The sequence below is a fragment of the Macrobrachium rosenbergii genome, chromosome 52, assembly GCF_040412425.1.
Source record: "Macrobrachium rosenbergii isolate ZJJX-2024 chromosome 52, ASM4041242v1, whole genome shotgun sequence".
NCBI lineage: Eukaryota > Metazoa > Arthropoda > Malacostraca > Decapoda > Palaemonidae > Macrobrachium > Macrobrachium rosenbergii.
The window spans coordinates 16,821,921-16,843,327 of record NC_089792.1 but is presented as its reverse complement, the minus strand read 5'-3'; the positions used below and the strand labels follow the sequence as shown (position 1 = coordinate 16,843,327).

The 21,407-nt window shown below is 38.4% G+C and overlaps 1 protein-coding gene across 1 annotated transcript in view; it reads left to right on the top strand.

Annotated features, from left to right (window-relative positions):
- Window positions 1-21,407, top strand: part of LOC136833859 (uncharacterized) — a 177,193-nt gene that overhangs the window by 155,198 nt on the left and 588 nt on the right. Inside the window, 4 exon segments of the mRNA XM_067096160.1 lie at window positions 1,848-2,004; window positions 6,044-6,220; window positions 6,888-7,110; window positions 18,653-21,407. The exon segment at window positions 18,653-21,407 is cut by the window's right edge and continues 588 nt beyond it. Coding sequence (XP_066952261.1) covers window positions 1,848-2,004; window positions 6,044-6,220; window positions 6,888-7,110; window positions 18,653-20,009 — 1,914 coding nt within the window. The 3' untranslated portion in view covers window positions 20,010-21,407.

Sequence of the window (21,407 nt, the reverse complement as noted above, 5' to 3'; positions counted from 1 at the left end):
ATCGATATGTTTTAGGATTACGTTTAAGATTTCCTTACTGGTAGGCAGCAGCGAGTTGCTGTGGACAGGATCTTAAGTGAACCAAGATCTGTTTTGTCTGTAGCTCCACAGGGTAGTGTTCTTGGTCCACTGTTATTTTAAGTGTATACAAGTGATATGATTGTTGGGCTGGAAAACAAGACTGTTCAGTATGCTGATGATGCTGTTTATGAGAATGAAGCTACCCTCAGCTTTAGTAGGGACATGGGCCGGCTCAGTGAATGGTGTAGTCGGTGGGGTATGAGGCTGAAATCCAGCTAAACAAAAACAGTATTGATTAGCAGATCTCGTACAAATTTCCCACCCCATCTTCCCCTTGAGGTGGATGGAACTTTACTGAATGAGTCTGAAGCTTTAATTATTGTAGGTGTAACTTTTGATTCACATCTAACTTTTAAGAAAGATCTAGTGGAAGTTTCTGGCCGCACAAGAGTTAGGTATTGTTTGTGAGGCCTCATGTATTTATAACAGTGATAAAATCAGTGCAACCTATTTTAGGTCGTTTGTGCTTCCTTTACTGTTCTCCACTGTGGATGTCTGCTTCTGCCAGAGATTTATTTCTTTTAGATAGAGTGGTTCGTGGCGGTAGATTTCAGTTTCCTTATAGTAGCAGTTATGACTTGGACCATCGGCGGAAGGTTTCTTGTTTGTCACTTTTTCATAAGTTGTATTTCAATAGAGATCTTTCACATTCACAATTGATCCCTGATACCCTTTATCTGCCAAGAGCAACCAGATTCATTGAACAGCAGCACCATGGAAGTAGTGCAATTGAAACTTCAGAAGTTCAAGCAAACATGCAATGCATCACTACCCTAATACAGGCAGTCCCTGGTTATCAGCGATCCTGTTTTACAGCGCTTGTCTAGCGACGACGATAACTGGATTTTCTGCACCGATCTTTGGTTATCGGTGTCGATCTCCGGTTAACAGCTGTGCTGATCCCCAGTTATTGGCGCTGATAATCGCTGTTATTGGCAATTTTCGGTTATCGTCACGCTGCCAGGAACAGAAATGCTGATAACTGGGGACTGCCTGTACTATTCTACTTGCATTTCAATACATTTTTATTTATTTACAGTATTAATTTACTTTTTCTTTTTTAATAAGTTGGATCTCTTCTTTATGTATTTCCCTTTAACTCCTCTTACTTCTTCCTAATGAACACCACATTCTTTGGATGGTTGAATTTCAAGTCAATGGCCCCTGTGGGCTTGTTCCATACAAATAGGTTTCGTCTTCTGAATAATGATAATATATAATAATAATTTCTTAATTTTTAGCTCACAGACTGTCCCATTCCCATTTTTCTATCCTCCATTACCCACTTGGCTATCTTGAATATTTTTTCTTGTCCCTTTCTTGCATTGAGATCCAGATCACATTCCTCCTAACTTCACTGTCCTTGCCACCTGCCATTTAGCCTCCCTCCTCTTCTTGTAAACAAATATATCCTTTTCCTGCATGTCCTCTGCCATAGCTTAGAGGCTCTCTTCTCTTCAGTTGTTTTTTGTACATTGTGATTCTACTACTATTTCAGATTCACATGGAATGTATATTGTTAGAAAATTTGCTTGAAGATGTGATCAGTAAATGATTAACACAGATTACTGCACTTATGAAAACAGAAGCTCACAATATTATTGTTGTTATTAGTTTATGAATTAATTATAAAGTGTTTTATTTGAAAATTTCTGTGTATCAGGATGATTTTTGAAAATTGTTTGCAGTATGTGAAAAGTATACAGGGCATGCTACCGGAACCTTTATGCATCATGTTCAGTATAGTAAATATGTTATTTCCACAGGAAAGTAGTTTAAATCAGGCCCTAACACTAACACTCCTTGGAAAATGCAGTAGAAAGTCCTGTCCACGACCGCGTGCCCGCAATCCTCGCACAGGGGCCATCCATGATTATTGCTCCCTGCGCTGTGCTCAGCAAGCTAAATATCTTCCAGAACAAGGTATGCTGAATGCTTTGGTTAGAAATTCAATTCATTTTTTACTTGGTTAATTTTATGTTGCATAGGTTAATTTTATGTTGACATATTTCCTCTGACCTTTGAAGTATAGAAAGAAAAGTGTTTTAACACATATATCATTGACAAAACTTGCAGTAAATGTAGGCTATTTTATACGGTAGCATCTTACTCAGAGTCATTCAACGCCTACACTCTACAAGCATTGAATTTTGCACAGGAGCTTTTCTCTCTTGCTGAACCTTCTGTACTGACCAGAGACTTGGGCTTCCTCACTTATATTTAGTTCTCCAGATTTCTCCATAGATACTGCAGGTCACAGTCAGAGATCTGGGATATTCAGCAGATCACTCCTCTTTCTTAAATTTTGTTGATCCTATGCATGAATGATGGGTTATGGTGGCGCAACCTCACTAATCACCAAACTACATGAAAAATGAAGCATTTACTTGCTGTGGATCTGAGCGCTCATGTGGCACATGTGCAACACTACTATAAATAAGTGGTTTTTTTTTTTTATAGAAAATCAATTTTTCATCATCAAAAACATTTTTCCTTTGGCATTTCCTTTAAGGAGTTACAGATGGAATAAGTTCAAACATTTTTCCTTTGGCATTTCCTTTAAGGAGTTACAGATGGAATAAGTTCAATCCACTTTCTTTCGTCTTTCTGCCTGAACCCTATGAAGTCTAAGTCTGCATCTATCCCAGTTTTTCGTGATTTTATAGATTTTCCTGCTGCCTTGGCTCTGCTACTTCTGTATCTACTGCTTTTCTGATCAAGTGTTCTTTAGCCCTTGTCTTCCCACTACTCTTCAACATTCTGTTGTCACATGTTTGTTTCCTTTATTTTCCTTATCAATGGACGTGTTTGCTTTTGCACAGAGTAGTAGTAAAGGCTTTAGGCATCATTGTAAGTCTTTGCTCTCTACCAGTAGGGTATTTTGATTTGCTAACAGTTTAACTATCTTTCCATTCAAGTTTTAACTACTATCTTAATGCACTCTCAGTTCTTGCCTCACTGTCCTGTTTGTCCTCAAAGGTATCACAAATGCTCTACTTCTAAGAACTCCCCATCTATCACAAAAAGTTCTCAACTCCTTGTTCTTTTCCATTTGCTCTATTAATACACTTCAGGCATTGAAACTCAAGTATGCTATGTATATACAGTGCGTCACCGACTTATGGCAGATTGACATAAAATCAACTGAGCAAAAATTTTTTAAAAATCAGATCAAAGTTTCCAAGTATAAATCTTTAAAGGAAATGCTGATGGAAAAATAATTTTAATGATGAAAATTTATTTTCTATAAAAAAAAATTGCTCATTTATAGTAGGCAGTCCCCGACTTGGGGGCGGTTTCCGTTCCAGCAGCGCACCATAAGCGTCTTTAACTGCTTTTCCGGCGCTGTAACTGGATACCTATTCTTGTTGTATAGCACTGTAACTAGAGACCCATTCTTGATAAATATATCTGAAAAAGCGTTGTAAGATCGAACACTGAAGTTGGTGCCGCCGTAACTCGTATTGTACGTGTGGCACATGAGCCCTCATAATCACAGTAAGAAACTGCCTCCTCACTTTTCACGTAGTCAGGTGATTAGTGAAGTTGCATCACTATAACCCATCATTCTTAGATAGCCTAAACAGAATTTAAGAAAGAGTGACCTGCTGAATATCCCAGAATGCTGACTGTGACCTGCTGTATCTTTGGAGAAATCTGGAGAATTAAAAATAAGTGAGGAAACCCAAGTCTCTGGTCAGTACAAATGGTTCTGCAAGGGAGAAAAGCTCCTGTGTAAAATGCAATGCTTGTCATGTGTAGGTGTTGAATGACTCAGAGTAAGAACATATCTAACATATGCATGAGGACATACAGTAATTGTTGTTAACCTCAGAAGTCTGTCTCTTAAGAGTACAATAAATTAAGCAATGTGGAAAACGTTGAGCAGGGGATGAAGACTCTTGGAGGTACCATAATATCTGCCCTGCTGCAAGCACCATGAACAGAGAATATGTATTCATCTATTTATGAGTTACATCCCTTAGATAAAAGCTAGTATTAATTGCCTGACACTACCAAGTACTTACACTTATGAGAACATTTACATAGTCACATTAAAAAACAAAATATTTAGAGAGAACTCTGATAACATAAACTACATAAACTATACCTCTCGCATTTAAGGAGTTTGCCTTTGCCTTAGGTCATTGTGCAAGTCTACACAGCAGTTTGCCCAAGTCAGTAGGAGAATGTTTCAAGAAATCTATTTTCTAGAATGGGCCTTTGAAATAGAGTTTAGAATTTTGTATTATTACCATAAAATTAGCTGAGGGTATACCAAGAGAGTGTGAATCTCACTGATTTATTCCAAAGAAGCAAATGACAGAAGAAAGACTGTCGTCAGTGTGAGATCCAACTTTGAATCCTCCTGTAAGGGTTCACACTGGGTGGCTTGGTGAGGTTCCTCAAGACTAGACAGGTCCCAGTTGGGAGGCTAAGATGTCTTGCAAGGAATGTCTGTCTCAAAGTGGTGAATAAGACTTCTGCATACCACTGAAAAACCAACTTCTAAGCCATGAAACTCAAAATATCTGCCATTAGAGAGATAGTGGAAATTGCTGGATTAATCACCTTTGATCTCACTGCACTAACCACAGAACTTATTGCATTTAGCCTGGTAGATGTTGATGGTTGAAGCTCTGTAAGTCTTATGACAGCTTTGGCTGAAGACCTATCTGAGGCTGTTGGATAACCTCCATGCATGAAGCTGCAACATTTCCAGGTTCCTGTGAAATCTCCAGAAGTGTGCATGGCTAGGCGGTTTCCCTTAAATGGGTATCCTGCTTGGGTTGTCTGTCAGCAGGGACAGGATATCTTTAAACCATTCCTGCTGCTGCCAAAGCAGCACTATCAAATGTGCTATGAGGCTTTTGAAGGTCTGAAGCTTGTCCAGAACCCCTCTGAGAAGAGCGAATGGCAAGGAGTCAAACAATTCCAGGCTGTCCCTAGAGTGCTTTGGCTTATCTCTCGTCAAGGCTACCTGGTCCAGCTGGCAGCTTGCAATTGAGCCTTACTACAAACAGGTTCAATAGTGGCACCTTATTGTCTCAAAAGATGTAAAATTACCCTTAATATGCAATACAGAACAAACTAATCATAATATGAATATATAAAAAGTCTTTGGTTACTTAATGCAAACATAAACTAACTCTAGAGTTGTTAGTAGCTAATTGCTCATTACCTGACTCAAGTAAAAAACTAATCCTAATTTATAGACAATGAAAAGCTTTGAACATTCAGAATAACCCACAAACACAAGTCACCGAAACTTTTTCTAATGGCTACACTTGAAGCATTATCCCCAGAGAACAAAAGAAAACAGAAAACAAGAAGCTGGAACTCATGAGGTAAACCTGGGAAAAATAAACTGCCTGCCAAGACCTAGAATTCAATTAATGATGAACTAAAAGGAAAATTGAGATGAAAGGGATGTCATGAGCAAAAAGAATAATGAAACAAGGATAAAGAACAGCTGATATATAATGAAATTTGTTTATCTGTAAATTTTGTTTATCTGTAAATAGTACACTCACAAACTGAGGCAGTTTCCTGTTGTGGACCAGAGGATTTAGCTCATGCATGTACAGTATTCCTATCACTCTTCTGTTATTAGATGAAAGACTGGAGTGTTTGGGACAGTAGACCACACATGTGGGCTGTATATGAGTGAATTATTTAGGGTAAAAGAAATTTCTCTCTCTCTCTCTCTCTCTCTCTCTCTCTCTCTCTCTCTCTCTCTCTCTCTCTCTCTCTCTCTCTCTCTCTCTCTCTCTCTCTCTCTCTCTGATTAAGGGATTTTTTTTTTCCAAAAGTGGAGAATAAAGTGCAATACTGTACAGTATATAGATTTTACTTTAATTTTGCAACTTATATTTTCATTTTTTAATTCACATTTTTATAGGAAATGTAATTTAGTTTTAACCTACAAAGGGTGTCTTTTACAATCATTTTGTTTTCTCAGGGGATGGTGAAACCACATCATGGGAAGGTTGTGACTCAAATATGGAATTGCTCATTGCCCTGGAAATGTCACGTCTTCAAATGATTGAAGATGAAGCAAGACGGAGACTATCACTGTTACAGGAACACTCAAGGGAGCATGGATGGGATGGAACTGGGGACCCCAGAGTTGCTCAAGGTAAGTGATGCCAAGAAATTCAGAATTTTATGTTCAAGTGTAATGGTGCTCGAGAAATTGGTGGTGGGTTTTTTTTTATATTTAATCAGTTAGTGGTAATTGGGTTTTCATGGTACCTAGGTTGACTTACATTTAGTACATTATGCTGTATTATTCGTGGAGTAAATGCTGTAACAGAATTTTGCTATATTCTTATGCTTTTTTACTTCTATCAGATTGTCAGGTGGACTGCTGTGACACTTATTTTTTGCATACATTCAGTATGCAAAAAATAAGGGTATGCATAAAGATAAAATCTTGTTATTATTAAGAATCGAATCCTCTTAGATGACTTGAAGCAATAATGTATACAAAAGAAATACTGATGCTCATGAAAGCAATTGTTGCATGGGATGATCTGCCATACCATGGTAATAAATCCATTACAACTGGTGTGGGCTTCACTGAATAGATGAGTGTTTTTACTTGACTAGAAAATACTAGTATGCTTGAAAGCAGAATTTGATGAATTGAAACATGAGGTGATGAGTATGGAGAAGAATAGGTATGGGTGCAAGTGATAAGATTAGTTGTCTCTTAACATACAACTGCTGCTAACTCTTAGTGTGAAGTGACTTGTGAAAGGTTTTGAAGATTTGGGTTTGCTTACAGACTAATGGATTTTTAGGTTGTAGTGAAGGAACTAGTGGCCAAGGGTCAACCCTTGCAAGCAGCTTTCTTGGTTATCAGACTACTTACATTGGTTGTGGAGGTGCTGCCGGGCAGGATGAAGCCTCAGCCTGGCCTGGTGCTGATGTGCCTGAAGGGGCTACATCCTGTCAGCCTACTAGTGCAGAAATAGCAGTGGACTATTTCCTAAAAAAGCTTGCAAATAAGGAGATCAGTTTAAGGTAATGCATGTGTAATCGAGCACTTCATTGTGATCAGTGGGAATAATTTACAACCATCTGCTTTTTTTCTCTTGATGTAAGACTTGATAATGCATGTTTGTTTGTAGTTTGGATTTATTTACCAAAGCAGGTACTCTGTTATGTGTATAACCACTGCATGTTTTCTTTACTTTTATGAAGGTAATCTTTTGATATTTTGCTGCCCATCAAAATTTTGTTATGTTGTGTTTGTTCCTGTGGAAATACAAACTTTTGCTGCGTATTTAAAAGTATCCTTCAGCACAAACTTAACTTGGTTCTTGAAACTTGGTAACTAGTGGAGATGGAGGTGAGTGAGGGAGTACTCCTCATTCACTTTCCATCACTATTCACTTTTTCTATGGCTGCCATATGGCAGAGACTTGTGCTTCACTGTCCTGACTTATGTTGAGAAACTCGGATGAGTAACCTGCTCATTTTGAGTGATTATGTATTTGTAGTTGTTTGTTGCCTTGCTAGTTATTTTTGCCATGGAAGAAAAACATGAGCAATGCTGTTGTGAGGGATGTAGCCTTTCTTTGGGTATTCATGTCCCCCCCATAACAATAGAGCCACATACTTCTTGTTGGGGGAAAGTCTAACACTAGAGCTTCTCCTTGTAGAGAGTGTGCTGTTTGGGATCTGCTGCAGTGGGTGAAGTTTGGCAAAAGGAGGAAGGAGGACAAGAATTGTTCGCTGGCTTCATGTGTGAGAGATGGGGGAATCTGCCGTTGGTGATGGCCGTGGATCTTTCTGTCTCCTTTCTACCACCTTCTTCCTTTCCTATCTCAATGCCTAGCAGTTCTATCCCTTCTAGGAGGGACAGTACTACGACTTTTCAGCCTGCACATTCACTCTTCTGAGGATGAAGCAGTTGCCGAGGGGGTGCTCCTTCAGCAACTGCCTTGCTTCCTTTTCACCTGATTTATAACGTTCCAGGTACCCATAAAACATCAGAGTACTTGTGAAAGAAGGTATGGCCTAAACTGAATATTCCAGTTAGTCTTTCTTTTGCAACCTTCCTCCACAACCTGGCAGAGGAGAAGAAGGACATGACACCTGAACCTCCTTCACCTGTGGTTTTAGCTAAGGCTGTGTCTGCAGGTCCCCCAGCTTCATCATCTGCTACAAAGGAGGGGATCCTCCTGTTGCAGTAGTGCTTCCAGTGCTTATTTTCAATTCCAGCATTGACCAGCTTTTCAGTGCTTAAGCCAAGCAGGACTAGAAGGAGGAAAGGAAAGAAGCATGCTCAGCTCTCTTCTTCTTCATTATCTTCATTGTCATCGTCAGACTCGTTGTCCACCTCCTCATCCATGGACTCCCTTCCACTGCTTAAGCAGATAAAGAAGGAAGAGTCTAAGGTCTTCTGTAAGAAGCCCAGGTGGACTTAGCTCAAGCACTCTTCCTTTTCAGAGAGAAATGAGATGCTAAATCACTGGTGAGTGATTGTCATACCCCTGCCTTGTCCTACCGTGGACTTTAGGGTTTACACATGGTTGACTCTCCATCTTGCTCATTCTGCTCATCCTTCATAAGATGATCATGGTAGGCAGTTATTGAAGACAACCCTTTTCCATGTGTCTCAAGGGAGTCACAGAGAAGGGCATGTGTAACCTGTTCACTTGGCCACACTTGGTTAAGGATTGAGTTCATTCTAGTGGCTGGATAGGTTTTCCTTCTCGCATTGAGCATGCACAGTCATAAGTGCTCTCACACAATGAAGAGATATCCTTTGATCTCTTCCACCTCTCATGTGCATGTTTGCAGTGTAGGCAAGAGGCAGTGGGAGTAGTGGTGCACATGCTCATTCAGCTCCTCTGTCCATGGGCTTGGTCACTTCCAGGTCTAAGACCCTAGTGGTATCAGCATTCAAGTCAGAACTGTGTTCCAGTAGTGACCCTGCTGGGTCATGCATGTTTTCTCTGGCTGGGGGTGTCTGGTTCAGTGCAAGATTGAGAGCTTGAGTGATATCTTTGACTGGAAATGGTGCTGCTTGTGCCCTAGTAGATCTAATGGGACCTGAGGGTCCTACTTCTCTGGTAACCCTGCAGACAGAGCCTTTTGAGAGATTATTTTGCTCATTTGTGACAGAATAACCTCAGGGAGGCAACCTTGGCTTCCTACCTGCCAGCAGTCTCGTCTGCAGAACTGACGTTTGAGAATGTTTGAGACATGACCCTTGGTCAGGTTGTCCTGGTCACAGTTAGCTTGTAGTCTTTTGGAGGAGAACAATCTGTTCCCTGGGTGGGGAAGATCCCTATCCTCCAGCAGATCAAGCAAACTCCTCCCCCCACTGCTTTCATATCAGGGGAGATACTACATTCTGGAGGATGCAGAGGCTACTCCTTTGCAGTTGGCCTGTCAGTCTGTCAGCTGACAAATGTCCTACCTGTGGAGAGACCACATCTGGAGGGTCTTTCATTCTCTGCTTCAGAGATGAGCACCTTGGACTCTGTTTGTATGGGTACTCTCCAGACCATCTCATGGCTTGACTTATAGTTGAACATGTTGACAGATATGGCTATGACAGGTGTCTTACCTGATTGCTGGCACACTACCTCAATGGCCACTTCAGTGGAGAACCACATGGTCTTGCATAGGAGAGACCTGATTCTGTCTCCCTTCATGCTTGGAGATTATCTAGCATCTCATGTGAGAGAGTGTTTTCATGCTGGGCTGTGAGGGAGATATCTGGGTACCTTCGTTGTTCCTCAGTGAATGTGGGTCATCATCTGTATTTGGTATTGTAGAATGGTTATCTCTCCGGTTGTTGGATCTGTTCAGCAGATCACAAGTGTTCTCATCTACCTTGTCACTGAGACAAGCTCCTTTTTCTCTGCAGTAAAAGGCTGTTGCTCAGCCTTATCAAAGGTTTTCAAGCTGAAAAGGCTAGACTTCTCCATCTCAGTGGAGTCAGCAAAGTGAGAACTTTCAAGCAGTCATTTCAAGAACAATTAAGTGGTCTGTCACTTGTGTTGATGAGCAGACATGCTCAAGACTGTTTTTCTCGTAGCTTTGGCCTGGATGAAAATGGTGAGGGAGTTATATAGCCTGCCTGATCTCTCTTGTATTATGTGCCTGAGTTCTTGCACAAGTTGTCTGTTCCAGACAAAGAGATCTGAGTTGACTGCCAGGTGCATTCAAGGCAGCCCAGAAGAACATCCCAGCATACTGTTTGAAAGCTTCAGCAAAAGTGTCAGGGTACAGGTTGTACAGGTAAGCATAAGAAGGAAGTTTCTAGGGACATCCTTTGAGTAATCAAGAGGCTTGTGACTCAAGGTTGAGATCGGCCTTTCTTGCATTTAAAATCTGTTTGTGGATCAGTCCCTCAATTTTCAGAAATTTTGGTTTTGAGTACTGAGAGCCGGTGTTTGTTGTAGACAGACCACTTTTGGGCAGTGTGCCTCAAAGATGTTTCCCAACAGTCTTGGGACACCTGCTCCTAGGATGTATGGTGGCTTTCCCAAGGTTATTCAGCCTCCATGTCAGACAAGAACAGTATCTCATCTGGGTACTGAAACCCTAGAATGGCAGGTGTGCCAATGTGGTGTTTAGGTTCCTTCCATCCTTATCCCTTTTCATGAGCAGCATCTAGGTCAAAGTACATACTGGAGTTGGAGAACCACATGTTCACATATCCCACCCTTTTGGATAGGATGCAACTCCTTCAGTCTTCCCTCTCTTAACAAGGGGAAGGGGGCATGGTAGAACCTGTTTCTGAGAGTCACTTTTCATGTAGGCTGTCCAGTAATGAGTTTAGAAATCTGGGTTCTACCATGTCCCCTTCCCTGAATTCCTCAATGAATGTCAAGGTTCTTCGAAATATTTTCCTTACATGAGTATCCTCCCTTTATGAATGGTTATTTCTCATAGGCTTACTGTTCTGATCTTTCAGCAGACCATCAGGATGGGAATCTTAATCCTCTACCTGTTTTCACTGAGACAAGTCATCCTTTAGCATTTTCAGTTCTGTGGTGGTGGTCAGTTGCAGGGACTAACCCCCTCCTAAGGGGTAAGTCCCTTACACAGAAGGCAAAGGCTTTTATTTCTGTAGAAACAGATAACATTTTAAATCTCAGTGGATTTTTTCATAGGAATGCAAACCAGAACTTTTATAGCAGATCCATGCCTTCAGTGGCTTGGGAACTGTGCAGTGACCCAAGTGGGATATGTCCCTCACCTGTAACTCCAGAGTTCACACCAAGTTTCAGTGACCAATTCCAGCCCATGCTGAAGGATACTCCTATATAAAAGGCTGTGGTTTGTTTACCAAGGAAAAATATAAATTATTTAAAAATTTTTTATATTAATGGATTTTTGTATGTACTGTATACAGTGCAAAGATTTTAATGACATTGCTTGCATAGTTACATTTGATACCTGCAGAGTTATTTTGAGTTTCTGTGATTCTATGTACAGTATTTGTAGATTTCAGTACAGAAAAAATATATTTTTATTTCTGTTATGTACCTTTCAATACAGTATGGACTCTCTGTCACAGTTTTTATTGAAATTATTATTGTATGATGATTCAGTTACTGCTTTTGTAAACCTTCTTTCTTGTTTTCTGTGAAAATATCTATTTGCTTGAAGTGATAAAATATGTAGTTTTGATAGTCACAGTAACCTCCCTCACCCTCAAGAAATAATTTAAAAAGCTATAAACTACTGAGGCAGGATTTTAACCTGTGCACGCTAAAGTTGAGCCAACACTTTGCTGGACCTCTGGTGTGTGGGTTCAAATCTTACCTCAGAAGGTGATAACTCCTTCCTTTTTTTCCTGATCGAATATAGGCTTTTATTAATAAAACTATCCAAGAAAAGCGAGAGGAAGCTGATAGAGGTCATTGTGGATATTAAGATTTCATATCTTATCTGGTAAGAGTGGCCAGTAGATTCTGTATATAGGATAAGAATGTTTAGGTTTTGTTAAAAGTTCAGTTCATGTGATACATATATACCTCATAAGGAAAATGTTTGTTTTTGTGAAACTTCATATTACTAATAATCTTTTAAGTCTATTTTTGTCATGCTATTTTCATCATCATCATCACCTTCATTCATTGTTTATTTATACATAAATGTCATTATGTTCTTACAAACTACCAATCCTTTATGTATATGTTTATACTTTTGGGGGCAGAAAAATTAATTCTTGAATACCCATTGTAATTAAAGTTAGATAAATGAGACCATGGTGATCTCATTGTCTCATATGTAATGGATGTCTTCTTATTGCGTCTTCTTATTCATCACTTTACAGTAAGTGTATGGTTTTTTGTGGTGGAGATGGTCTTGTTTGCCTTTATTCATGACTATCAGGGTTTCATTCAGCTGTATGCATACTGCTGGTCTTTTGTATGCCTGTAGTTAGCTCTATGTTTATTTGATCCTTATAGGAAGTAATGCCTATAATGTGCCCTAAGAATTTTTTTGTATTTGTCCTTTGATCCCCCTTGGTTTTTTTCCGTTGATCTGTCGAACTCCTTTGTTATGTTGAAATTCTTTACCGTTCCTTCATAATGCAATCCTTTAGTCCAGTCAAATTAAAGTCCATAAGTAATTCAGTGTTGTAGTTAAATTACTCGAGAATAAGATTGATAATATGTGGTTTGATTTAATTATTGAACTCTTTAGAGGGGGTACATCTTGGTGTGCATAATGCAGCACACTCTAGATGATTCTAAAGTTTCTTTGTAATGTTCCTATGGGGGACAGCAGCCTTTAATTTTCCATCCATTCCTTGCAGTCTTGCCCATTTTAGGTGTCCAACAACTTAACTTTATTTTTCTTGGAGTTTCACTTCTTATATAAAAATGTTTTCAGATGAACATAACATTTCCTTAAGGTGAATCTTGAGGGAGTCTAGAAGTACAACTCAGTAACCTTATTTAACTTTAGTAGAGCATACTTTACATTTTGATGTTACTGTTAGTGGTTTTTATAGCCTTTGCCATGTCTTTTGTTGCTTTGTCTCATTTCAGAATCAATTGACAAAACAAATTTCCTTTTCCTGTCCTTCTACAAAGATGATGGCACCAAGATATCACCATGATTCGGTATACTTGTGAGAGCCTTGACAATGATAAGACTTGAATCAAATTTATTACCCCTGTTGGGAGGGAGAGCAAAGGTAGATCATGTAAGGCATTTGTCTGGTAGTGGCAAAGCAGAGTTAGAGAAATTTTAACTACATCCTGGGTGGTCCTCACTACTATAAATTTTGACAAACTGCTAAGATACACTAAATGTCACAGATTCTATCTTTAAGTAGCTTTAGCTTCACTCTAATAGCAGGCATTGAAACCACCAGTATCAGCAAACATGGCCAAGTCAGTAACTTGAAAGAAGAAATGAAAAAAGAAGAATGAAAAAAAACTAATAATAAGATCAAGCACAAGAGGAGCTAAAGACATAAAGGCAGACCGAGATAGGTTCTACACAAAGTTACTTAGCTTGGAACCAGTCGAGAGAGAGCTAGTCAAGCCAGATACAATGAGCATGAGCCCAGCTAAGCACCCCTCAGGAACATAGACATATATTCTATAAATATGTTCATTAAATTTCCTGTCAGGTAGAATCCTAAAGGCAGCAAGAAAGCAAGCCTAGACCCAGATTATAGATAGTAATTTGTAATTAGAATGAATCCAAACTGCAAATTAACAAGAAGTTGAAGTAATGAGACAATGTTCCAATATGATCGTAAGAGTGAGACTTTATTGTGGACGTCTGAAGAAACTTACTTGAAGGATTTTTTCCGTATGTTTTCCCCATGATCTATGAGGCTTCTTTGTAGGGTGCATAAGTCATGTCCTATGAGAGGCTAGAAATATAATTTAGGCATTGTGATAGACTATGGTAATAATGTAGGGTATATCTAATTAACTTAAAACCTTATTTGCACAGGATTTTAATCAGTACCCAGTATACAAGTTGATCATTGTTGCTTCATAGAAAACCAGCAAATATAGAGCAATGGGCATTTCTTATAGAATAATGCTAGGTGGATTTAACTACATTGTTTCTTTTTTCCAGTGATGAAGTTTGCATGGAGACATTGTTTCTTGGGAATTGCATGTCTGTCTGTTTTTGTCTCAGATTTGACTCTAGCCTATAAAAGCTGGGAGTATGAATTCCCAAAACCCTCTCTGCCATGCCTTTTCACTTAGTGGCTGCTCCTTTTCTGGTAATGATTCCTTTGTTAGTTTGTGATGCACTGGAAGATGATGTGCTAATCAGGGTCACTTCATTTGTCAGTATGTCCCTGAGCTGTAGGTGCAAAGAGGTCAAGGCTTAAGGATAAACTTGGTTCTGTTGCAGACAGTTGCTCTCTTTCAGTTTCCCAGCACCTGTCGCCATTCAGGTGTTCCATCCTTAATTCACTGAAGCTCTCCAGCATAAGTATGCCCAAAAGTATTTATTAGAGTGCAGGTCTATTTTGAGCAGTTATCATTGAGTCATAATCAGCATGGCTGTTCTTCCTGTTAAGTGAGAACTAAGATCATGATGGTGGTAATTGCATGAGGCATGCTATCCATGACTGTCCCACCTTTCCTTAAGAACCTATGAGTTACTCAAACCATTCAAAGGAAGAATAGTCCAAATGGGATCTCTTGCATTTACGCTGAGGATTTCATTGCCAAAGGCAAGTGTTGCCTTTAGTCAGTAGGCAATTCCTGTAGAATATTAGCAATAACAGGTGACTTCTGGCAATTCTTGCATCTATTCACCTAATAAAAATAAGGAAGTGATAGTGAGGGACTAACTGTAGCTGTCTCCTTGCACCTGGATGATCTTAACCCTTAGTAAAGGTGGTGAATCCTTCATTTCTCTGCTTCTGCCAAATACATTTGCTCTTTTATCCTCTTCACCGGGAACTATGGTTTTCACAAGCAGCACTAATAATGTAGACTTTCCCTAACATCCATCATCTTCATGCCCTGAGGTTATTCAGCATATTGTAAAAGTTGGTTTTGCATATTGCACACACTGTCACATCAGGCAAAGGTGCTTCAGGAACTGGTACGGTGGAAGGAAAGTCATATAAACCAGCACTGGTATTCTCTTATTTGCCACCAAATAAGAGACAATTTGGTCAGAGTCACTTTATCTGGTGATCAGGCATGCCAGGTTTGGTCAGTAAGGGATGATAGTTTTTTCTGACTTTACCAAAAGATCTATCCCATAGGGGCTTAATACCGTCAGCCTACCTCATGCTGATAGCAGCCAGCACTGGGAGTCTCCACCATTGTAGAGAGCTTCTCAAGCAACTTTGCCTTTTTCTTTGTAGGGCCTGAACATCCCCTATTATTCATGCCCAGAGGTTATTCAGCATAATGGAGATCTTGCAGTTTTGCATCTTGAGCACACTGACCAGGTATGCTAGGTTTGGTGAGTGAGGGATGGTAATTTTTCTGACTTCACACAAAGATCTATGTTTTAGGGGGGTTAGTGCCATCAGTGTACCCATCCAGTGCACTGGAGGAATTACTTATGGTTCTTTGCAGCATTCCTTTGGCCCCTAGCTGCAACTGCTATCATTCTTTTTACTATACTTCCATTCATATGTTTTTTCCTTTTATCTTACTTTGCACCTTCTAACAATTGTTTCAACATTATTTTCAGCACTGAATGACCTCTTAGGTCCCAGCACATTTGACCTTAATTTTATATTCCAGTTCTAATTCTACACAAACATCTAAATACCTGGAAGTCAGGGCCTATTTTTGGCATCCCTTCCTTGTCATCCATCCACTGCAAGGGACAAGACTGCTTGTTCTGCTCATGGAGAGATAGGCTAATCTTAGTACAGTAGTCCAATTACTTCTTGGGTAATAACTCTATATAGCAGTTTTCCATGAGGCTTACTACCTTGATATTGAATTCATCTTGGCTAAGTCAAGTTTCTTGTGTCATTTTTAAAATGTAACAGTTGATGGAACCAAATTATTTCAAGTTGTTGAAACAAAGTCAGACTAGTATTCTCTAATACACATCTTAGAAGAGGTTGCAAACTCATAACTTCTTTATTTCCCCATTTATTCATGGCACTGATAAAAGTAGTAGTTTCAGAGATTTTTCCTACATCTCATGTTGAAGTTTAATGTTGTGCTTTTCCTGTCTTGAATGGCTGTGAATTTAACTTTTACATTTAGGCCTCCCTCCTAAACAGCATCTCAAGTATAATACAATTAATGGGGTTATGCTGAGGTATACAGGCAGTCCCCGCTTATCAGTGGCATTGGTTAACGGTGTTTCAGTTTTATGACGCTACATCGTTAACCAGATTTTCGGCGCTGGTAAGCGGTTTATCAGCATCGGCAAATGGTCCATCTGTGTTGGTAAGCAGTTTATCGGTGCCGATAACTGGTTAATGGTGCTGTTAAGCTGTTTATTGACACTAACGGCTTCGTAAACGCCATTTATTACCATAATTATTGTGGTGCTCCAGTTAACAACGATTTTCAGTCATCAGCACTCAGCCAGGAACGAAATCCCCACCGTTAACCGGGGTCTGCCTGTATTATATTTTATAACACCACAAGTTTTTCCATGTGACCCTTTAATTTTGTAATGAGCTCATTCCTTGCAAACACTCAAATCTTGCTACTTTCCACAACAGGATGGTGGTTTTATAGTGAGACTATCTTGTTCTTCTTCTGCCTGATAGACATAAGACCTGTGATCGTGATAATATTGTGGACCTTGATATGGGCATTATATAAGTAATGGTTTTCTGTGTTGTGTCTTTTAACAATTTCACTAAGGAATCTTATAAACAATTAAGTCTGTGGGAAATGGTAGTGATTCTAACGGTAGGTGTAAAAATGTTTATACCATTTTTTCAAAAAACATAGTTCGACAGTTTTCACTCTATACAGTGGCATAAAAAAGACCCCCATAATCATTTTATTTAGGTAGAATAATAAGTAGAAATTAAAAGATAGAAAATTTTGCACTTTCCCCCAAAACAATTTGCCACAGAAAAAAATATTATGGTAAAGTCTTTATTTTTTATCCATAACACCCCCAGATAAATTACCTACTTATTGCAATGCAAAAAGTTGTAATGATAACAAGAAAAATATGAGAAAATGAATGGCACAGTAGTGTAACATTTTCTGTAAGAAAAGGGACAGTCAGCCACACAAAATGAGCAAAAAAACTGTCTATACATTTTTTTGTTCAAAAGCACGGAGCTCCGAGAATTTTCAAGGTAGACAGCTCAGTTTTATTTCATTTTGCAAATGAATGATTGCTCTATATAGTAGCATGAAAAAGTCCTACAAAATAACTTTATGCAGGTGGAATAATGAGTAGATATTACTGATACAATAAAATGTTGCACTTTCCAGTGAAAAAAAAAGACAAAAGTGTTTGTGATAAAGTGTTCGTTTTTTTATCCATAACACACCCAGATAAATTTCCTGTTTGTTGCAATAAAAATTTTAATTATAACAAGAAAAATATGTCTCTCTCTTAGTTACAAGCATTCTCTCTCTCTCTCTCTCTCTCTCTCTCTCTCTCTCTCTCTCTCTCTCTCTTAAAAAAATCTAAAACTATACAATACAAATAAACATACATGTTTCATATGTATATAAGAATATCAGGAACAATCCCTAAATTTGGATACATTAACAAAACATAAAGGGCATAAATTTGGATGACATTTATATCAGTCACTGATAAGTGTAAGGTTTAATAAATCTCAAATTGTTCTATTCTTATTCCTTTCCTTTTTTACCATATATATTGTACTTTCTGTTTTTCCTTTATATATTTTCTGTTTTCCTCCTTTTAACTATTTTTTCCCCTCCCTGCTACATATACCTCTCCTCAGTAGATTGGACATTGAATTTTGAAAAGGGTAGCACTATTGTACATTTGTCCAGGTTGTTTGTGTCCCACCATTTTTCATCTCATTTTGGGAATTAGTTCCTGGTCTCTTAAAATCCTTGGTTGTCTGTCACATGCAGCTTTAGACAATCCAGCCTGTCACTGTTATGTCTTTGTTGTTTATGAAGTAAATTTTTGTTACGTGTTGTGTTAAAGAGTTAGATTTACTGCTGGACAGTTCTACTTTCATGGCCAATAGGAAGACCTGAACCACTTTTACTTTATATTTTGTAAGTTTTACAGTCTTTTTATTTCACAAGAGAAATATTGTAAGTTTTTGTATTTCATGTATATTGTTTTTACCATCAAAATAGTTTGTTTCTGTAAACAAAGTTGTAGCAAGATAAGCAAGTCCACTTTACATGGGGAAAAAATTTTTTTTTAATTGTCATTAAATGACAAATTAATTTTGTATAGAGGAGAGTAGTTTAGTAAGAATAAAAAATATAATCCAATTTATGATTTTACCAAATCAAAAGCAAATCATGACAAACAAATTTGCTAAAGAGAATAAAATTATCCACTAATATGATGGATTTAGTTACTACAATTTTCCCAAGAGTTATATATTTGTATGGATAATGTGTTTTAATCATGTAGTTATAACAAGCTTATTTATAATTTTCAGAAACCTCAACGTAGACAAGGATTGGGACAACAAAGCAGATAAAGATCTTCTGTGCTTCCCTAAGGCAACTAGTGAAGTAGAAGATGGTCATTTTGAGTATGGGGATCTTCATGAAAATGGCCATCTTCTAATTTCAGGTCATTCTTTAGACCATAGGCGTGACTTACGTAGATCACAGTCCTTGGGTGACCTTAAAAATTCGGAGGAGCCTGAATGCATGATTGATTCTGACCATGTGCATCAGGATCATCCTGAAGAAACTGCCAGACTTAGATTATCAAAACCGAAGCAGCAAGAAAGTTTGGATATGGAGTCAGAAAGTGGTGGGGATGTTGAAAATACTGATCCGGGGGCTGCATCTGAAATTATTGGAGATATGGACTCCCCTTTAATGGATATGGAAGTACGTGGTATTTTAAGTCACTTGGAAAGCCCAATAGACCAGTGTGGAGGAAGTGGCACTAGTTTAAGTCTTGATCCTATGTTTCAACAAGAGCCATCCTTTCAGTTAATTGTAGATGAAGGAACTGATAAAGATGAAAGTAATTCAACTGAACAGAGCAGTAGTGCTCCTTCCAATGTTAAAGGCCTTAGAATTCATATTTCTCATTCTTCTAAGCTTGAAAACCAAAGTTCAAATGACTATGAATCAGAAACAGGAATTCCAAACTCCCCAACCTTGTATATTAGTGGGGTGTCCATTTGTCGGTCACCCGAACCACGCTCCCCAAAGGTTCAGCACAGAGAAACACGCTCACCTAGCTTAACTCTTCCCTTGTGTTGTACCCCAGAACCTAGATCACGTGTGGAAACGCGACTGGATATTTCTCCTCTGCCAATTTATAGCCGTTCTCGATCTTCCTCTTTAGTTGTACCTAGTACTGCCAATTTGTCTTCTCGAGTTTCAGCTCAGCCAAGTGGAACTTGTCTTCACCTATCCTCCTTATCCCTCCAGGCTACAAGGGCTACTTCTCCTTTCCTTCTTGGGGAATTACGTGTTTCTAGATCAGCATCAGAGCCTGAAAAAGGACGGTTAGTGTTCCAATTTCCTAAGTCACCAACAGATGGTGCACTTAGCTCAGTGCTACATGTTGAAGAATCTACTTTAAGCTCTGATGACTTTCATGAAGCTTTGTTTTTAGGGAAGTCCCCTAAGCCATCAAAAAGAAAAAAATCGAAGAAAGAAAGGAATAAAGATGCTAAAGACAGGGGTAAAATAGATAAAGACAGTAAAGACAGAAATAAAGAAAGTAAACAGAAAGATAAATCTAAGGAGAATGGCAAAGAACAAAAAGAAAGAGAAAGAAAAGAAAGTAAAGAAAAAAGGAAAAGCAAAGAACTTGGTTCTGCAGTATGACCTCTAATAAAAGTTTGAATATTATTAAACGAGTATTTTTCATGATTTATATAACTTTGTGTATTGTAATTCTAATGGCTGAAAATTAATGACATTGTGACTGCCATTAACCGACTATGCCAATTTTATACCACAACAGCTTTAAATGAATGTCCCGGATTCCTGTATTAGGAAGTGTTATAAGGAGCATCATTGAAGCTCTTTAGTTGGTTAGGTTAACCTTTATGTACTGTCCCAGATGATAGAAAGCCTTGTGTTTCATGGGTCAGGTTTGAATTTACTACAGTACAGTCCTTTTTGATCACCTTACAATTTTATACTGCTGCGTCTTTTGTAACTCATGCTGTCATCTCACTTAATCCATACCAATTTTTTCCTCCCTACCTGTGATATTGTAGCCATGATTATAGGTCATGTTTCTAGATCATGTTTCTAGATGATGTTGCTTTTAATGTTATTCTTTTCTTATGTAAAACTGTCTGTGATCATTTATTTTTTTCTTTTGTAATGTTGATGAACATACACAAATGCTAATCCTGACCAGTTTCATGTTTGGAGATGCATTGGTACTTTTGCAGATAGAATTGATTGCCTTTTGAAGAATTACATAGATCACCCTTAATGAAATGTAGCTAGGATTTTGTAAGGTTTATAAAATAATGTTTGTGGTTTTGGCAATTACCATCAGTACTTATCTACAGGTTTTGGTGGCTTCTGATGGAATAAAGTTTAGAAGTAAATGTTTGAAAGGGTATAAAGCGACACCAACAAATAGAGGATGCCAGTCTTTTAAATGATGCTCTTTTGTTAAGGGGAAACATTTTGAAGCCTGTCTTTTTGAGAGACCTTTTGAGGTGATCTTTAGACATCAGTGATAGGTGATGTTTATTTTTAGGGGTATTACATGGACATGATTAGACAAGAGGAAGTGACAGTAATACTGCATGTACTTAACACTAGTATAGAATTGAACAGCATATCACTTGCACTGCCATCTCTAACAGTTGTAGTCTTTTTACTTGAATATTTTCAGACAGATGCAGTGTGTGTATCATGTGAATGTATTTGATCAGCAGTTTTAGTTCTTAACATTTTTGACAATCATTTCTAAACTAACAATATTAGAAGCTGCTAAAACTTGTTTGAAGGATTTTTGGTTAATTGCCATGACCAAAATTCTATTGTGTAGGGTGTAAATGTTTGAAGAGTACTGTGATTTTGTGTGGATGAAACTCATTTTTGTAAGTGGATTACTATGCCAGGCAATCCTAGAGCCCTCCGTAGGAGTCCTCAAAAAAAAAAAAAAAAAGAGAGGAGATTGTAGAGCAGCAAAGATAATCATTCATGTCCATTACCAAGATTCACACCATACAGAAAGAAATAACACACATACAATCT